Genomic DNA, 18,519 nt, shown 5'->3' with positions numbered 1-18,519 from the left:
AAATTGATGTATCTAGGTGCCACGTCTATTTAGAGCTTCCCTTACTTACTTCTGTTTTTGATTGTCATGTTTGACAGTTTTTTATTGCACCTGTACGCTATAATCGACGGTCAAGTTAGTTTTTTGTCGTCGAGAAATCACAGTGATGCATGATTACTAACACTGTAGCTGTATTTTGCAAGCCTACTTTTTAAACCGGTTCCAAAGATGAATCGCGGGTTGGTGTTGCCGATTTACTTGTTATTTTCCGTCACTATTCTACAAACATGTTTGGGTAACTGACTTTTCGAGTTTTGTGCATTATGATTTTGTTTTTTATTTTGCATAGGGAACTTGCGAGTGTCAATGTCACGAGTATCGTTTTTTATTTGTTCATGTCAACGACCAGCCGGCAGACAAGAAAAGCCTTTAAAAACGGCAATGGTAATATTAAATCTGTTGATTAGTATCCATATATAGGTAGGCAGGTGTGTTAACAGTCGCGTAGGCGCAAAGGTGTGGTAACGAAGCATAAACAAATTATTTTTTTGCAGTTGCCACTTCGTCAACAGACTTTGTGCAGGGAGGTCTATTAGAGAGTTACTTTTGTTGTCTGTGATATAATGAGTTATGTAGAGTTCCTTTACGATTTGTTGGAGGTAAGAATTTTATTTATTATAATAATTTGAGTGCATTAACCTGAAACCCAGAGCGGAGAAAATGGCATGCTGTTTTAAAAACATTCTTAGTATTTACTTTTTACAAAAAACTTTAAATAATCTAACATTAAAACACAATATTAACACGGTCTTCTCAAGCCACAGCTACTTGTGAACTGAGTGGAAGTTCCTGACGATTGCATCGTCGAATTTTAGAAAGCTTTGTCTTAAATTACTTGCTCAATACTTGGAACCAAGACAACCCAAGTCTCATGAGACGCGGTACATCTGGTCAGTCCCTCTAGTAAACAGGTGGCTATACATCCAATTACAAGTTATGTCGTTGAGATACGTGTTTCTAAGAAAGCATTACATTCGCCGTCGTAAGCCAGTGTAAGTAGCTGTTATTAAAACGAACCGTAGTAGTTAAGAGAAAATTATGTCAGTGTACTGAAATGCAAGTCGGTTTTAAGTCGCGACCAAGTATCAAGCTGTTTCCATTCTACTCCAAGTTTTGAAGTTTACATTACTTCGCTTTTATATATGGCTTTGAAAAGGTTCCAACTTAGAATATAAGATATACGTATGTAAAGGTTGAAAATCAGTTAGTTACTAAACAACGTCAGAAACCCAAATGAGAAATAATTTAAACAAACTCCTATCATTGATATAAACATTAAAATTATACCATTTCTTTTGTCGTATTTCGTACGGTTAAACCATAAATCATTATTAATTCCCAACAATCGTTCACTAATTAAGTGTAAGCAAACTGGGTTTCGTGAAGTATAATAGTACTCGTTAATAATTAGTTAATTACCTCGTATTATGAGTTTACATTAACTAATGATAGTCTTTAGCTTCATTCAGTACATGTAAGAGAAACGCAGGTACTTTAAAGGAAGTGGTAGTTTTTAAAGTGATAGATTTAAGCAATTTTGTGTTGCAGATATCTTACTGTCCTAAGTTTTTTCTATTTATGTAACATAATAATGCAATGATAGAAATTCACTAGTCAAAGGTTCTTAAGAGGATTTATTTCCTCTTCAAGATTTTGTTTCACATAAATATCCACTTAAAAAGATAAGCTTTTCAGCAAGTGCGTGTTCGAAGACTTTTAAATTACCATAACCTAAAAATGCTAATAGACATTTTGTCATAGCTAGTTGTAACATGTTGAGACTAGATATCAAAGCGATAAACCCATAATGGAGAGTCCTTGCCCTTGTTTCTCAGTACCTCAACTTGTCGAAACATGTTCATATTTATAACGGGTTGTCTGTCGGTCCCATCCAATCATCTTGCTACTTCCCAAAGAAGGATTAATTCCGTTTCTCACCGTGTTTTAATATTAATGGTGATCTTATTTGGTAATTCAAGTAATCAATTCAAATGTATATGGATGTAAATAACGGAATTTCAAATGATCTCCGGTTTGCTTTTTTATTTGATTGTTACTTTGCTCTTTGTCCATTGATTCTCTTGCCAAGTATAAAAAATGGCTTCCTTTGCCAAACAACGTGTACACAACAAAATGTATGGGAAAATTTACAAAGACAATACCCGTTAATTCAAATTGATCAAAAGAGTAAAGTAATTCTAAATTATCATTTTCGCATACAGTGTTTACTGATGAATTGCATAGTTTGATACATCATCAAAGCATACAAAACCAAATATTTAATACGTTTTCATTTCAGAACCATTAACTACATATGTTTTTCAAAGCATACAAGTCTACAAATGATCAGATAAGGCCTTGCACAGATGTTTGCTGGGCTAATGAAACGTTTTACGCAATCAAATTAAATACTAGGTACTGGTTGATAATCTACTAATCTGTCCAGGAATGTTGTCAGACTAAGCGACCCGGTGAATGCATAGTTATTTGCGTAATTTGTTTACTTTGAAGTGTAAAAAGTTTTTATTTTTAGGACATTATGTTGCCTCATGCGGCCCTCTTTTATTTCCATCCTACTCTTTTTAAAGAAATTGCTTTATTTTTTCAGGACGCTATAGAAAAAAGTTTTACATTTATTATTTATCCAAAATAATGCTCAGATAAAAAAATTTGCGCCACTTGTCGATTTATTGATTCAGTTCGCTTTATAAACGTCTTCCTAAGTTTTCATTGTAGATAGTCACAATGACACAAAAAAAGGATATTTTAATGCAATTACATATTTACGAAAGAATAGCTTTTTATCTAATTACTCATAATACTCATAATGAGCCTGTCAACAATAACATTCTTACATGTTGCATTCCGATGGTAAGAGATAACGAAGAGTACACAGCTGTACAATATTATCAAAAGTACATATTAAAAAAAACCGGTCAAGTGCGAGTCGGACTAGTGACAATAAAGGTTCCAGACAAATAGGTTAGAGAAAAACGTGTCAGATGTTCGACAAATCTTGATGGGTACCCAGTACCCACTTAAATCGATCCTTAACATCGATCTTTATTGTTAGTATTTGTTGTTTGTCAATAATATGTTGTTCTGTTATGTTTTATGTATAACATATTCTCTGGTAACTCACTCCATTCTTGGATGTTTTTGTACTATGCGATTGGATATCTAAGTCTATTTGATTTCTCCTCGCAGCTCGGTTCACTAGTCTATTTTTGTCATTAGACTATTTAATAATTAGTAGTCTTACTTCCGTCTTACGAACGGTCCTCGGTCGTAATATAAATTTGCTAGTCTCAGGTTTACTTAAGTGAAGAAAAAATGCTGGTATGTCGAAATAAGATACCACGAACACTTTTATTTATCATTTGCACAATGATTTCAATATACCGACGTTCATGTAAATAATATCACATTGTGTGTAAGTGTGTATTTATGTTATTGCATAAAAAAGTACATAGTGTTATTTAGATTCAACATAACAATCTCTACATTTATATTTATTTTACAAATAGTGCCCATTATAACAACGATCTGCTAATTTTGCAATCCACATTATCTTAGTTATATTATATTGATACAATATATGTATCAATATAATATATGGAATGAAAGGCGTATAAGTAATAATCGTTTGCTGCAATTGCGAGTGTTCATCCTACGATAACGCCACTTCCGTCATTGGAATTTGCCGTATCCTGTCAATAAATTTCATTCGAGACACATTCCTAAGTTTATCTAAAAATAACTCATTTTTCATGTTTAATTTGGCTTCATTTTATCTACGTATGACTTATTAAATCATATAATTTAAACAAATGAGTATTAAAACCCAGACATGGTTCGTTTGCAGTTCATCGCTGATAGTAAACTCAAAACAAAAGCTACTGTCAACAATAACGTGACCGTGAATCATATTATTTTCATACCTAATCCGCACGTGACTGTATCGAAGACTTAAACAGACCCACATCGTAAACACAAGTATTCCCATGGAATAAATAAATGTGTAGAACTCTACCATTCTACAATGAGTAGAATGACCATAATATTAAAAGGAGAGACCTAGTGACCCGCATTGTGGGAGTGTTATGGCAAATATCTGCCATTCCGACAGAGCGACTGAGTCACGCCATTATTCATTTTACTACTAAACGCTCCATTGATAAAGTTGAAGGTACCGGGTCTTGGTGAGTAATAAAGTATACGCACAGCTTTCAAAGTGAAGATTGTACCTATGGGCCAATGTTAAAATGGGTTTTAAATCGCCGTTATAATACTTATGCAGTTTGAGTAAAGTGGCAACTCGTGTCTAGTTATTGAGAACGTAATTAGATTGTAGCTTTTATTCGCATCATCTCCTATATTTTTTCCTTAACCTTATCACAAATAATTGAATTCAAAAGAATGCCAAACAATCTTGTTGGTTACACTTACTATTTATTAGTTTCATCACAATGGATTTTGATTTACAATAATAACTAATAACGTTAAAAAAAAGTGCAACTCAAATGTTTCCTGATAGTTTTACCAAACTTTTTTGTTTTTTGTTTTCCACTTGAGGTTTATGAATCAAGAACATGGATCATTCACACTTAACGCTTCGTCTAATATTTATTTCTCTGTATAACATAAAAAGATACCCGTTAACTATTTTAAATGAGTTATCCGTACCGTAACTGAAGCATTAAGTCTTTTAACGCGTTCTATTACCAGATTGTTATACGGCAACACATCATCGCCGCCATCTTTGTATCTTTCTCTCCCTTCAACATTGATAATTAGAAGGAGACAGACGCATGAAAGTGTAAGGATAGATTTTACGACTATTGACGCCTGCCTACTTATAGTCATGTAATTAAAGCTTGTTTAAGGTAACTCTTTTAGTAATATTGCAGAACTCTTTAGTTTTCCAGACACGGTAATAAGGGTCTCAGGAAACAAACTTAATAACATTTTGCCTTAAAAGGAGTTTCCAATTTCTTTTGTCTTTACCTATATTTATTTCTACCTTTCGTATCATCACAAGGAACTGCAGACAATATTTATCCTTTCATAGTAAGGATCAATAAAACAATATGTTTTAACAAAAAGAATAGATCGATATATTTGATACATGTGTCATTACTAGCTCTTCTGCAGGTGACGGGTATAAAACAGGTGGAAGTCTCCGTAAATGTCTATTCGTTTAATGACCTTACCTGCAGTTTACTTATAAGGGTTGAGTTATATCGAGACATGTGTTTACGAGTACATAAAACATCTATTGAAAAGTACATTTTCCTGTATTCTAGTGACTTTTTTTGAGAAATTCTTTTTTTTTGTTCACAGCAACGAGAGCCTCATTCGATATATTTGCATAACGCTCTTTATCAAGTTTATCATCGATATCTAACTAGTCCTCGATACTCGTTCTAATCAGGCCAAGGCGATACCTCTCGTCATTGAAAACAGCTAAATCCTTTAACACTATCAAGTCGACACGTCCCACTTAGACGCGATTAATCGCAAAGGATCAACGACCTGCAGCTTAAAGGATTTAAATCGCAATGTCGTGGCCGAATCAAAATGGCGGTTTCCGGCAATCGATCAATCTGCGCTAGCGAACGCATTACCCTTTTACTCGACGCATTATCCAATTGAGCTAAACGGTTAGTGACTTCAATTGTGAACTCGCACTTGTAAAGAGGCTGGGTTATGCAGTGATTGTTTTTGGCGAGGGTAGGGTATAGCGCGGTCCAAGCAATTGTGAGTTTGTGATATATGTTTTCACTACACACTGTGCAGAGATAACTAATATCAAAAAGCACATAAAAGCTCCATATTTTACTATCATTCAAAAGGTAATAAACCAGGCATTGAATAATAAAAGGTCCCACTTAGTCTATCAAATCAATCCTCCTGATAATTATAATTACCCAACAATTGAGTTCAGTTACGAAAGCTATCGTTTGATGCGCGTGCGCTGACGGCTGACATCGCGACCTCTGCCGCTTCCGGTGCGTCTGCTACATACTGATTTATTGGCATTTATAAGTGGAATGCTACTGCCACTGATAATGTAATCAAAGTGATTTCGACTTGAATTTTATAAGTACGAAGATAATTTTATCGTAACAAAAAAACTACATTCGAACAGTTTCAGATAACGATCATAACAAAATTAATTTGAGGTGAAAGAAAGTACAGTAGTAATTATGTTATATCAGATAAAGACCATTTTCTATGTATCTATTGCCTTTTACTATTTCATCCTAGTTTCATAGAACAACATTTATCTAGCTTTTTACAATACTAGACTTCCAATCTTATCTCACTACCGTTAATAAGATGTGTCTTGTCTACATTTTCTCTTAATATTCGTAACGGTGATCTCTCGCGAGGCTGTACGTGTCAAAATGACTGTTCGGATGCGTGTGCACATGTCTGCGGTTTCTTCAGGAATTTGTGGCGTGACAGAACGACACCGGTGACTGTAGGCATTCCAAAAATGCTATTTGTCTAAATTACGGAGAATTTATTTCTACTTTACTTTAAAATACTTCCTAACATATTTCGTTATTTTTTTTCTCTTTCGACATTGATTTAGTACAAATCGTAGATTACACACCCGGCTGTATTTTATATTTCTTTACAACTTTGACTAGTGAGAGAGTATTTTTATTTTTAATCACTTAAAATAGGCACACACTTAGAGATACATTTCTAAATTCTAAATATGTCTTTCACAGAACTCCTATTTCAAATTAATTTTAACATCTAAACAAAACAAACTATAAATTAATGTATCCCAAATGGCGGGGTGCGTTTTAGAATTGAATTCGTCGGCAACCCGAGACGCTGGGGCGATGACAGACAACCTAATTGATATCGCGTTCCTCCTAACGAAGTGGTCTATTTTGAAAAACACAACAATTACTTTGAAGCTAAGAACTTGTACGATCTTAGTTACTGTGTCGAATCGATTCATTGGGAGATTTGTATTTTCTTTGCTTTTATTATTTTTTGATTCCTACTGAAAAGTTTAAAATTGGATCATTTTGATGATTAAACGTATAGCCACAAGTTTTGTTTTAAGCAAAGAAGGATCAACTATAAAATAAATTACCGCCATAAATATAATTAATATTTTAATTCAATAGCTAATTGGTAAATTACCAAAATACGTATGATATAATCACAGAACTCAGCGGCTGTAAAGCTTTTTCTCAATGCGGTTCAAAGACAATTTTTAATCAACGCCAGTTCTAGTGACGTTGCATAAACAATAACAATCGATGCATTAGTGTTGTATGATTGATAGACGCCGATGTCGGCTTATTGAAGAAATCGGTTTGTTTATCAATGAACTTTAATATAACTCCCACATGATCTGCGATTGAGTTAAAAGAACTATAAAGGTTGTATGTCGTTTGCGCATCGGGGAACTTTTACGTAGGAAGTTATAAATGACGATGATTTTCTAACATTTTGTTGCTTTGTATCATTTAAGTCTTTAAGTTGGAGTCATTGCCATTAATCAAGGAATACGATAATCATGACTGGGATGTTAAGATAATAGCTAGTAACTAAATGCTTCTACACAGGAACTCTTCGTGATGATTAGTGGAAATGAGGACACGAATACAAACGCGTGAAAAAATAAAAGAAATAAGACTGTAGGTATGAACTTATCTATTCAGGCTTTGAAACAATAGAAAATAAATAATAATGTTCATCTAACCATAAGACAAGGGTTACGAACAAAACCTTTTACTCGATCTAATGAGTGATTCCTTACACGTTATTCTTGTTCATTCCATTTTTTAATAAAATTACTCTAGCGGTACAAAGTTAACAAAGTTATTCGTGTACGGTGTTCATGTGAACGCACGCATTTTTTAAGATTACAATCTTCTATTCCTATGTAGGAAAGTAGTTAAGTAACAATAGAAATTACATTGCATTGTTCTTAATAGAAATGTCCGTTACCTGTTCCGACGTGTGTAATAGACATGTTTAGATCTATACGTCCTTAGTAAACGGGAAATTGGTGTTTAAATATTTATTTATATTAGACTTAATGGGGATTGATATAAGACTCAATTTAAAGGTGAATGATTATAAGTTGCTTCTTGTCATGAAAGCGACCGTTCGAGATAAAAAAAGGTAAACTGTATTTCAAAATTTTGTATTACAATTATGAGGGATAAACGGTTCTCCTTGATTGTGTATGACCCGGTAATAAAAATAACTGTGTAGGCAAACAATGACAAAAATCACACTTCATACGTTACATAACGTTTAATTAGACATCATTACATATTCCACGGTAACGTTCCGCTGCCGGGCGTCGAACCCGCTTCCGCTGCGCACGCGCACCGATGATAACCATCGACTTTTATGTATTTTAATTTTATAATGCCATGCTTTTAACATTTTTTGTTATGGTGTAATGTAGTTGGGAAGGCTTTTTAGTTTCCGCATTGTTTAACAAACCTATGCATTAACTAGAATTGTGAAAATCGTTTCGCTGACTCCTTGCTATCATTCAATAAAATAGTTTTCTTATAATTTTATTCACTCAATCTCCACCGCCACGCAATATTACACTTAATCAAATGTAAATCTACGAAAGAAACAAACCGCGAACATTTATAATGCCGGCATAAAAATGAATTCGTTTCAAATAATATCGGAAACTGAATTACCACGAAGGCTGGCTGTAACGCTGCAGAAATAATTACGACGTTTAGCTTGGTTAAATAAACTAAGTTATTTAAGTTATCTAAGGCTGGATTGAACATAACTAACCCTAGTCACGCGATCTTGAAAATTATTGCTTTATAAGAGTTTTAGCAATCAGCAATGCGTTCTTAGGCATTAAATATTGCGGAACATTTATCAATACGTGCAGATAACATTGTGTGAGTGGACAATTAGTGAGATAAATTGCATATTGTTTAATCGTAGGTGATTTGTTAGATCACTATCTTTTATTACATACTGTTACTTTAAGACTTCGTGAAGATTCATGCAAATATATCATGAAAATATTACTAGGTGGTTTTAAAGCAGCTATTCATGGCTTAGATCTTAATAAGCGGATAAACAAATTTAGGCAATGCAAGGACAGCGTGTTTTCCAGAATTCCAGACCCGCGATAACGCGTACTACAAGATAAAGATAAGTTTACTACGTTTACGTACACTTGAAAATAATCCTTGGATATATTTGGTGTTTGTTTACATTCCCACGTCAGCGCGTGTCGATAGCGTAACAAAAACAAAACTGTATTAGCTAACCAGTAGTCCGTTCAAAACTCTACCTTATTCCAACTCGAAAATGGCTAGTTTTGAAAGCGAGGTTAAGTTCATACTCATCACCGTCAGATGTCAATCAACTTATGGCGTTACTTGATGAAAACAGAAGTGGAGAAACGTCAAAGTTATACAAAGCTTCTATCTATAATAACTACTATGTGAAGAAAAATATAGTTTCCAAAGCACTCTGCACGCGATTTTCTATATTAGTACACCAACCGACAGCTAAGTTCGCGCCATAATTTATATGGTGCGTTCCGTTTTAAACGATGATGCCGAGTATGGTTTTAAACTTTATTTTTAAAGATCAAATAATATTTATGGAAAGGCATACGTTATTCGGGATAGTTTACGTGTTTGAAATTTAAACTTTTTGTTTTTGTCAATCAATCTGTTTCAAATAGAACAAATTGTGTAGCCGTTGGTAAAAATAATAATTCGGACATTATTCTTACAAAAATATGTCAGACAAACCATTTTTGTCTTTTTCTTTAAGACCCTCATAAGCACATTTATAAACATTTACAAAACAAAATAAAAACATAAGAAACAGTGTTAACAATCACCTCAAATGGTGCTCGTAACAAATTAGAGACGTCAAGTTGTCGCCCGCGGCCGGACACGGTCGTCAAGTGAATTGTCACGTTGGTACCTAACTACCCACAATTGTTTTGACCAAAATAACTTTGGTGCATTATTGGAGCTTTCGTTACATGTCCAAGCATTAAACACAACTACTCATTAACTATCAGTGTTATTAACTCAGACAGCGATAATAATACCCATTTATAAACATACACATTTCGTCCATACTCGTAGGTTCCCTTAATGTGAATACAAGAGAACGTCAAAACTGCATAGCTTTGCTCTAACATATACTTAACAATTTATGACTCTAAAATCTAATAGTAGATATTCACCCAAGGTCCAACAGACGGATGGAAGGCAATTCAGTGCGCGTGGGAGATGTGATGCAACCCCAAACAAAGTGGGCGTATAAGTTTTACCTTGTAATTAGATAACGTTTTTATGCCTTATAAGATTTGGAACCTTGTTTTATACATCCTCAAATGTTGTCTTCGTGAGAATTGCTGCACGTGACGATTATATTAAACATTTTCAAAATAGAAGGAAAAACATTTGTAAAGACTGGTTTTGATTGTTAACATGCTCTTGTCATGGAACTATTTGCATAATGATGCTCTTTCGTGTCACTGCGGTTTTATTAAATCTTGGTCTATGTAACCCGGGATGATATGGTCATTAAACCTTGAAATTGTAAAACCTGCGGTCCAGAACTAAAAATCCTTTTGGACTAGCTTTTATATAAATGATATAAGATCGATATGGAATAAGAGTCCTACCGACATTCTAAACGAAAAAGAACATAATAATCTGGCCTTACGGACATTCAAATTATATGACGCTTTAAATATAACTATTTTGTCTCATAATTATCCGCATCTGGGACAATTCTAAACTTAATCACCTCATGCCCTTGGCTACAGTGTAAATTTTATTAATTATAAAGGCTATTAAATTGTTTTAATAGAAACAGTGCGCGTAGGAAGAAGAGGTCTTGTTGCCTATTATGGTTCTTCTTATCTAAGATTGTATTTCGTAATGCTTTGGCGGCAGTCATTTGCATGTATTATGTCAAATAACTGATTAATCACATTCCTAATGAAACCTAATGTCAATTTACAGGTCTTGAATCTAGTCTTTAGAAGGTAATACAAGTTTTTGTCGGTAGTCGCATAATTATAACTCAACCGACTTTCAATGGCGGTGTATTTAAAATAAATGTCAAAATGATTTGAAAAAAAGAGGTTTTGTCATGTGAAAAATTTCTGTAATAATGCTTCAGATTTATTATTATGGCTCTCTAATGTCACTTCGTCCAGGGATATTTTACAAATGACAGCGCAACATCCTCATTTTCCATCCATCCTTTAGCCGTGCAGTGGTTGTGCGCAAAAATGTCGTAACCGCCGCGTCACTTCGGCAACCTGTTACGTTCTGATCCTACTACATTTACGATACAACGAGTTCTATAATTGAGCGATGCGGGAGAGCTCAACACATCGCGGTCCATCTTTTTAGAATACGACACAAATAACATTCTATATTTGTAAATTTATACACCACCAGCTTTGAGAGCACCTAGAACTTCTTTGTTTGCCATGGGAAACTCACCCTTATACCCTTTACAGTAGAACTTTAAATTAAATGATGGTAAGAGATAGGATAAGGTACTTCGTTTTACTTGAATAGAATATGCTAAGGTGGTACGGTTACGCTGCTGCCATGCCGATGACCACATGCATCAATGTTTGTAAATAGAAACAGCGTACTATGAAACTGCTTTGATCTCTTTCGAAAAGAGTGCCATCCATGGTTCGTTTTCTTTAGATAGATATGTTGAGCAAGTTGAAAGCTTTCGATGTATAAGAAGCTTATAGAACTTTTCACACGAAGTGACGCTTCGAAGTTGTGCGATCTACGCGACGACTAGTGCCATCTTTTGAGCTAACGAAAGAACTTAGCTTTGTTTACTAACAACTTTTAGCATTTGGAGTGTATTCCCCATTTTTGTATTATAACAATGGACTTCGTCAACAAAAAAGTTTTTCAGTTCTATCCGAGCTTGTTTCAAAGGAAAATTAGCTTCCACGTGTGAAAGGAACCTGTTCGGAGGAACCTATCTCGTGTATTTGCTCATTCCATTACCCAGCTGGTTTTGGAAGTGAAAAATCACGCTTATCGCGGCACAAACATAAGGGAACGGTGGTCCGTGGCTCGAGCCATCTGTTCGTTGCACCCATAAAGATAACGAAATTGTACAAACGGGAACGCATTCACTACGTATCAGTCGTTTGCGGTGAACGCCCCGCGCCTTTACTTTGAATAAATTACGCGCGAAAAACAGTCGGCCATTTTGCATATTTCCGTACGATGTGTTCCATATTCGAGAGTACGGTGTGTATACGCAGCGCGCGTTTGATATTCTCTTTGAAATGTGGTTTATTTTTAATCGCGTTGTCCTATTTAATCCGTTATGCGAGTGTGGCAAGCGCCTCAATCAGTCTCAACGGCAGCCGTTGCTTTTGACGTCGTGTTTTCTGTTAAACTACATTTTATTCTACAAAAATGCTTAAATATATTATTTCAAAGATAAAAAAGGTGTTTGCATATTTAAGGGAATGTAGTTTATTATTTTAGTCATGATTTTAAACATTGTGCTCTTTGTTTCAGATTTATCCAGATCCTGAGTCGGAGAAAGCTATTATGGGATCGGTGGTGTATTGTATCCACCACAAAGAAGGATGCCAATGGTCGGACGAGCTCCGTAAACTGAAGGTGAGTGGGAACGCCAAATATTTGCTAAGATAAAGTTAAGTAGGTAAATAGATCGATCGATCTATCATTTTGTGTGCGCTTGTCATGTCACGACACATATATTTATCTGTTCCACAATAGTCTTTAATTTATGATGCGGCAAGCGCGAGTCGGTGTTCATAATTAATGGTTCTAAGTTTACTTAGCGTGTACTCGCTAATACGTATAATGTTCGCTAGAATTAAAAAATAATTATATTTTTTTTGTAAATGCACACTACAAACAATACGTTTTGCAGGAGATTGTTTAAAGACTTACAAGTAATTAACGCCATACCACTAATTATGCTATTTATATGCGCAATAAATTAACCAGCTGCATAAACTCAATCTTATCTAGATTTCAAGCATGTAACGATAACTTTTATTCGCACTCGTAATTTCAGATTAGGTATTAGACAGTTAAAAGCTTCTTCGAGATTAAAATTAAATGAAGTCTAAGATATGATTAAGTTACGAGCAATTTTACATTGATTTAAAAGACAGAATATGAAAACGTTGCAAATGACAAACTAAAGTTAAGTCAACAGACTTAAGTTCGAAGTTTAAAAGTGTGTGTATTTGCGCAGGCGCACCTGAACACGTGCAAGCACGACGCAGTGCTGTGCGCGGCGCAGTGCGGCGCGATGATCCCGCGCGTGCTCATGCAAGATCACTTGCGCTACACCTGCCCGCGCCGCCGCGCCAACTGTGACCACTGCCATAAGGAATTCTCAGGCAGCGCCTTAGAGGTAAGCAATGATGACGTTATTTTATAGTTATTGTTATGACGGATTCACGCTTCTTTTTGACCTTTGAAGTTCGAATCCATGGCAGTCAGTTAATTTTCATAACTTAATGTATGTTTACGTCGACATCTAAGTTTGAATGGTCGAAATCTTTTTGACTTAATTTCCGGACAACCTCAGTTTTAGTTTCCCATGAACTTCGTACTTCCTTGAAACATAACTAAAGGATCACTCTACACGTTACAGGAGCACCAAGGTAACTGCGGCCACGAACCAGTCTACTGCGAGAACAAGTGTGGCGCGAAGGTTCAGCGCCGGCACACGCAGCAACACATCCAGCAACACTGCAGCAAGCGGCTCGTGCCGTGCAAGCATTGCGGACAGAGCTACACACAGGTAAACCGTCATTTAGAGTCTTCATATTTTTGGGACATTGAATTTTGACTGTACCCCGTTTTATTTGTGGGAGCCATTTTGCAAATGTAATCATTCTAAAACAAACATCGGCACCACGAATATATTAAAACCACTATAGCATGGGCCTTCCAGACTGAAAATCTTTATCTGTGACCAGCACACACCGACACCTGCAAAGGGCTCGCAAAGTTGGACACAAAAATCTATAAAACCGAGATAGAACCTGTTCTGAAATCATTCCTTTTCAAAATGTTACATGCACGAAAGCTCCAAAATCATCATGACATTGTAACTAACTTCCTTATTCCTTTTTTTAGGACACAGTATGTGCCCACGGCGCATCGTGTGCGCGTGCGCCGGTGGCGTGCCCGCAGCGCTGCGGCGCGCCCGCCGTGCCGCGCGCCGACCTGGCCGCGCACCTGCGCGACCACGCCGCGCCCTGCGCTTTTAGAGACGCCGGATGCAGGTTTAAGGTAAGCATGCCATACTTTATATAATTGTGAATGGATGTCATAACTGCAATACGATCCGACAATTCGACCTGAACTAGGTATATTCCATCGACAGTACCTACAAAGATTAGACGGAAAATAGATAAAAAAGCAAGCGAAAAGAGTGAGTTCGAAAACGGTAAAAAAAGCAAGGCAATAATGATAATAATGATTTTAGCTTTACTCTTAACTAACATATTTTCACACTTCTGACAAAACATTTGATCATAATTATCCTAATTAAGTACTTTCTAATGATTACAGGGAACAAGGCAAGCTTTAGAAAAGCACACGGAAGAAAGTTGCCAACAGCACTTAGCTCTGGTATCAGCACTTGCCAGCCGCCAGGCGCGGCAACTGGACTCCCTGAGGGCTGCAGTCGCGCGACTGTCGGTCAACTGTTCCGGAGCACTGGTATGGCGCATCAGCGACTGGGCCGCTAAAATGGCGGAGGCTAAGTGCAAGGATGGCGTCGAGCTTGTTTCACCCGCGTTTTACACCAGCCAGTATGGATATAAGTTGCAGGTGAGGTTTTATTCCTGAAAGTACTCTCTAAATCCTTTGATCCCGATGCAACACGAGCATTGGATTTATGTGACTCCTTGCAATCTTTTAACGACTATTAAATCAGCCATTTGCTACATTAACTATCCATTGTATATCCAAGGCTTGCCAACATACATTTTCGCAAATTACAACGTGCTTCTTGCAAAAAAAAAAAACACGTTTGTTCCACTTTCACATAGCTATTAGAGCCATTGGCATGTACGCCAAATTCTTCGCTCGTTAGCATGTGTCATTGACAGAAATAAGATGCTAATCATTCTTTTCTAACGATTCGTAGCATTTTTTGTTCCATAAAACAACGGTCGCAAAATTAACAACATGACCCAATAGGTAGATGAAAAGTTTATCCAAAAGTGTTCCCAATTCGAATCAAGTGGTATTTTTATGGAAAAAACAGTCTTAATAGTGTAGTTAAATTAAAAATAAACCTTCTGTTGGTAAACAAAGCCACGCCATGAATGAGTCAGCGATGAATAACCACGTGTCCCCGCGGCTTCCCAAATTAGATATTGCTGCTTGCTAACTCAATGTGTAATGTAATATTTTGAGTGTTATAAATCATAGCTTGTCGTTTTGTACCGTGACATTTGTTAATTAGTTTCGCTGTGTCACTCCAGTTTAATTGCTGGTGCATTTTATCTTTAAATTGAGCTGTACAAACTTATGCACCAATATGGATGGTGATATTAATATATTTTCTCATTAATTAAAAGCTTCATTTAATTTCTATAATTAAAATACTCTTTCACAAAACTATCTTAACTATGTTAACACTATGGTATCACTAACAAAAACATAACATAATTTCCAGGCGTCTCTATTCCTGAACGGCAACGGAGCTGGCGAGGCTACCCACATGTCAGTCTACATTAAAATCCTGCCTGGAGAGTACGACGCCCTTCTCCGCTGGCCCTTCGCCCACACCGTCTCCTTTACACTCTTTGACCAGAGCTCAAGCCCCGACAGAGCTTGCAACATCGTGGAGAGCTTCGTCCCTGATCCCACATGGAAGAACTTCCAAAGACCCTCCAAGGAACCTGATGCGCTAGGCTTTGGATTCCCGAGGTTCGTTTCCCATGAGATGCTCAAAAAGAGGAATTTCATCAAGGATGATGTCATGTTTATAAGGGTCAAGGTAGACCCAAGCAAAATTGTAGCCGTTTAGATTAAATGTCGCTAAATTAAACCTGAGTATCGATTCTTTGTGAGGACCATTTAGGGGAAACTTTTCAAAAGTTTAAAATTATAAGAGGATCCATAACTCCATAGAGACTGGGTGTAATATCATAATTTTCAGTTTAAACAGTCGGGTAAATAACCATATATTTTTTCTAATGTTCAAATTTTTGAGTAAAGTATTCTTACAAGCAGTTTTAGTGTGCTAATGATAAACATAGGATCTTGGATTTAGGTTAGTTTTAAAATTAATTTAGTTTTAATTTTAGGCTGAATCCAAGTTTATTTTAAGTTATTAACACATTATGTGTAATCCATAGTCATTATATAGTATTAAGTAACTTGAAGTCATAGTTGTAACTGTAAATAATAATTATAATGTGAACTGGACTTAGATAGGTTTCTGTATATATTTGTAAATACTAATTTTAGTGTGCGCATACGCATTTGTTATCCTTTCACTAAAGATCTCTTGAGTTTCATTGCCGGCAGAAGAACGTAACGAGCCTAGTGTTTTCAAAGTATTTTGTGCCTTACGTCTTAAGCAAAAGACTTAATTTTCTGTGCCATATTTTATAATATTGCTGTTGCCTCTTTTGCAGTCGTTGACCTGACACACTAAACATTATTTTTCGTGATTTTGTTTGCGTACTAACTTGACTCCAATATAACCATAACTAATGCTTCGCTTTAGTTAACTTGATCATACTAACTTTAGCAGTTTTCTCCATTCTATTAACAGTCAGCCAATCCATATTTGTGTTAGTACACTTATAATACACACATTTTTATAGTTGCCTGCAAAAATTGTGTGTAGTCTATCCTTTGACGTTCAAAAAGCATTTTTGTTTGCCTTGAGCGAGTTAAATCGAAGGCTCTTTGAAAAATGCTTTGGACCTTTACGCTTTACTAAGAACAGAAAACTTTAAAAACATCCTGGCTCAGTTATATCGGCAGATCTTTGTATATATTATCTGTTTTTACGAAAAAGAAATAGTTTACGCATTTTGTTGAAAACATTTCTGTACATAGTACTTATTCTTATAATACTTATAATTATATTAATCTAAAATCCTTATGTATTCGTTAAGCTGGAGTTAAACCAAAGTGTTGCGATTACTTTGCGTTTTAAAAAAATACGTTAAATGTACATTTCCATTTGCAAAGTGAATCAACGTAAAACACGGCTAAAGCTGTATGTATAATATATATCTATAGATATACATTTAAGTTATTGCTTTTGGACTTTCGTGTGTTTTTCAATGTATATTTTAGCTATCTTAACAAATTCTATCAAAATCAGTTTAGCTATTTTGTAGTTAAGTCAATAAAAAGTTGTGTTAATTTTTCTTTTCGTATATATTATCTTGAGTTTTTTTCTTAGACACATTAGATTCAAATTTCTTACTCTGCAGTCTTTAAAATATTTTTCATAATATTTGGATCTCTTCTTAAACGCTTTATAAATTATTTAATCTCAACTGTAATATAACATTCCAGTAAAACATTATTATAAGTCTGGAAGCCATTCGTAATTATTTATTTTGTAACATTAGGCTAAGGGTTAGAATTTAAACAATTAAACGTAAGAATATAAAAAAAAACACTTATTTTGCAATAAACTAAAACAAAATTAACCAATTGTCAGAAAATGATTGATTCATTTCATTTTCCATTTCAAGAACAATATTAGCATACCACCCTTGCTTATGTACCTTTTATAATCTGTAGCATATGGCTAGATTATTTTAGATTTTTATCTAACCTTAGTACCTAAAATAAGACTAATTAATATTAAAGTAAAAACAGATTGTATTAAGAATAGACTTAAGTTATTTTTTAATTATCAATAGACGGAGACGTTAATTTTATATTGTAAAAGTGAATGTTATTTGAGAGAAGGCCTGAAAAGGTATAAGCTTGATTGTAAGGCCAATCTTGGATTTTGGTAGGAAATATAATATTTTTCCGATATAAATATGCATTTTATTTAACAATCCTTTGATTCAGTAGTCGAATCTCTAGACTGCTTTTCCCTTGTCTAAATATATTTTTCGGGGGTCATTCCAAAAGAGAAACTGAAAGCAATCACGAATGAAACGGTCGCGGGCCACCGTCTATTTGCATTTTTTGTACTTCTATCCATTTACGACGACGTTTAGCATGAATTGATCTCATCATCATCATCAGCCTATCGCAGTCCACTGCTGGACATAGGCCTCTCCAAGTGCACGCCACTGAAATGATCTCATGTGATCGCAAAAAAATGAAAACTACATGAAATATATCAGTAACCCTGAATCACATGACTGTTACTAATATGGCCAGAGCCGCAAGGCCACATTAATATTTGTGCTGATGTACAGTATTTTAAAAATGTGAGAGCTAC

General features: G+C 35.3%; 2 protein-coding genes across 7 annotated transcripts in view; one reads left to right on the top strand and one right to left on the bottom strand.

The window, feature by feature from the left end:
- LOC113508819 (TNF receptor-associated factor 4) overlaps positions 1–18,108 on the top strand; it is a 74,324-nt gene extending 56,216 nt beyond the window's left edge. For 4 of the 6 annotated variants that reach the window (XM_026891952.1, XM_026891950.1, XM_026891949.1 and 1 more), the window contains 6 exons: positions 12,609–12,713; positions 13,321–13,482; positions 13,726–13,875; positions 14,214–14,369; positions 14,652–14,912; positions 15,766–18,108. In XM_026891952.1, the coding sequence (XP_026747753.1) occupies positions 12,609–12,713; positions 13,321–13,482; positions 13,726–13,875; positions 14,214–14,369; positions 14,652–14,912; positions 15,766–16,119 (1,188 nt within the window). In that variant the 3' untranslated portion in view covers positions 16,120–18,108. Of the gene's footprint in view, positions 1–12; positions 639–11,761; positions 12,333–12,608; positions 12,714–13,320; positions 13,483–13,725; positions 13,876–14,213; positions 14,370–14,651; positions 14,913–15,765 lie in introns of those variants that run through there. The other 2 variants (XM_026891953.1, XM_026891954.1) reach the window with 2 other exon arrangements.
- Positions 1–18,519, bottom strand: part of LOC113508820 (probable DNA replication complex GINS protein PSF2) — a 62,097-nt gene that overhangs the window by 41,648 nt on the left and 1,930 nt on the right. The gene's annotated exons all lie outside the window — the stretch shown is intronic.

This window comes from Trichoplusia ni, chromosome 3 (genome assembly GCF_003590095.1).
Source record: "Trichoplusia ni isolate ovarian cell line Hi5 chromosome 3, tn1, whole genome shotgun sequence".
NCBI classification, from domain to species: Eukaryota; Metazoa; Arthropoda; class Insecta; order Lepidoptera; family Noctuidae; genus Trichoplusia; species Trichoplusia ni.
The sequence above is the reverse complement of the archived record's forward strand: the minus strand, read 5'-3'. Positions and strand labels throughout refer to the sequence as shown.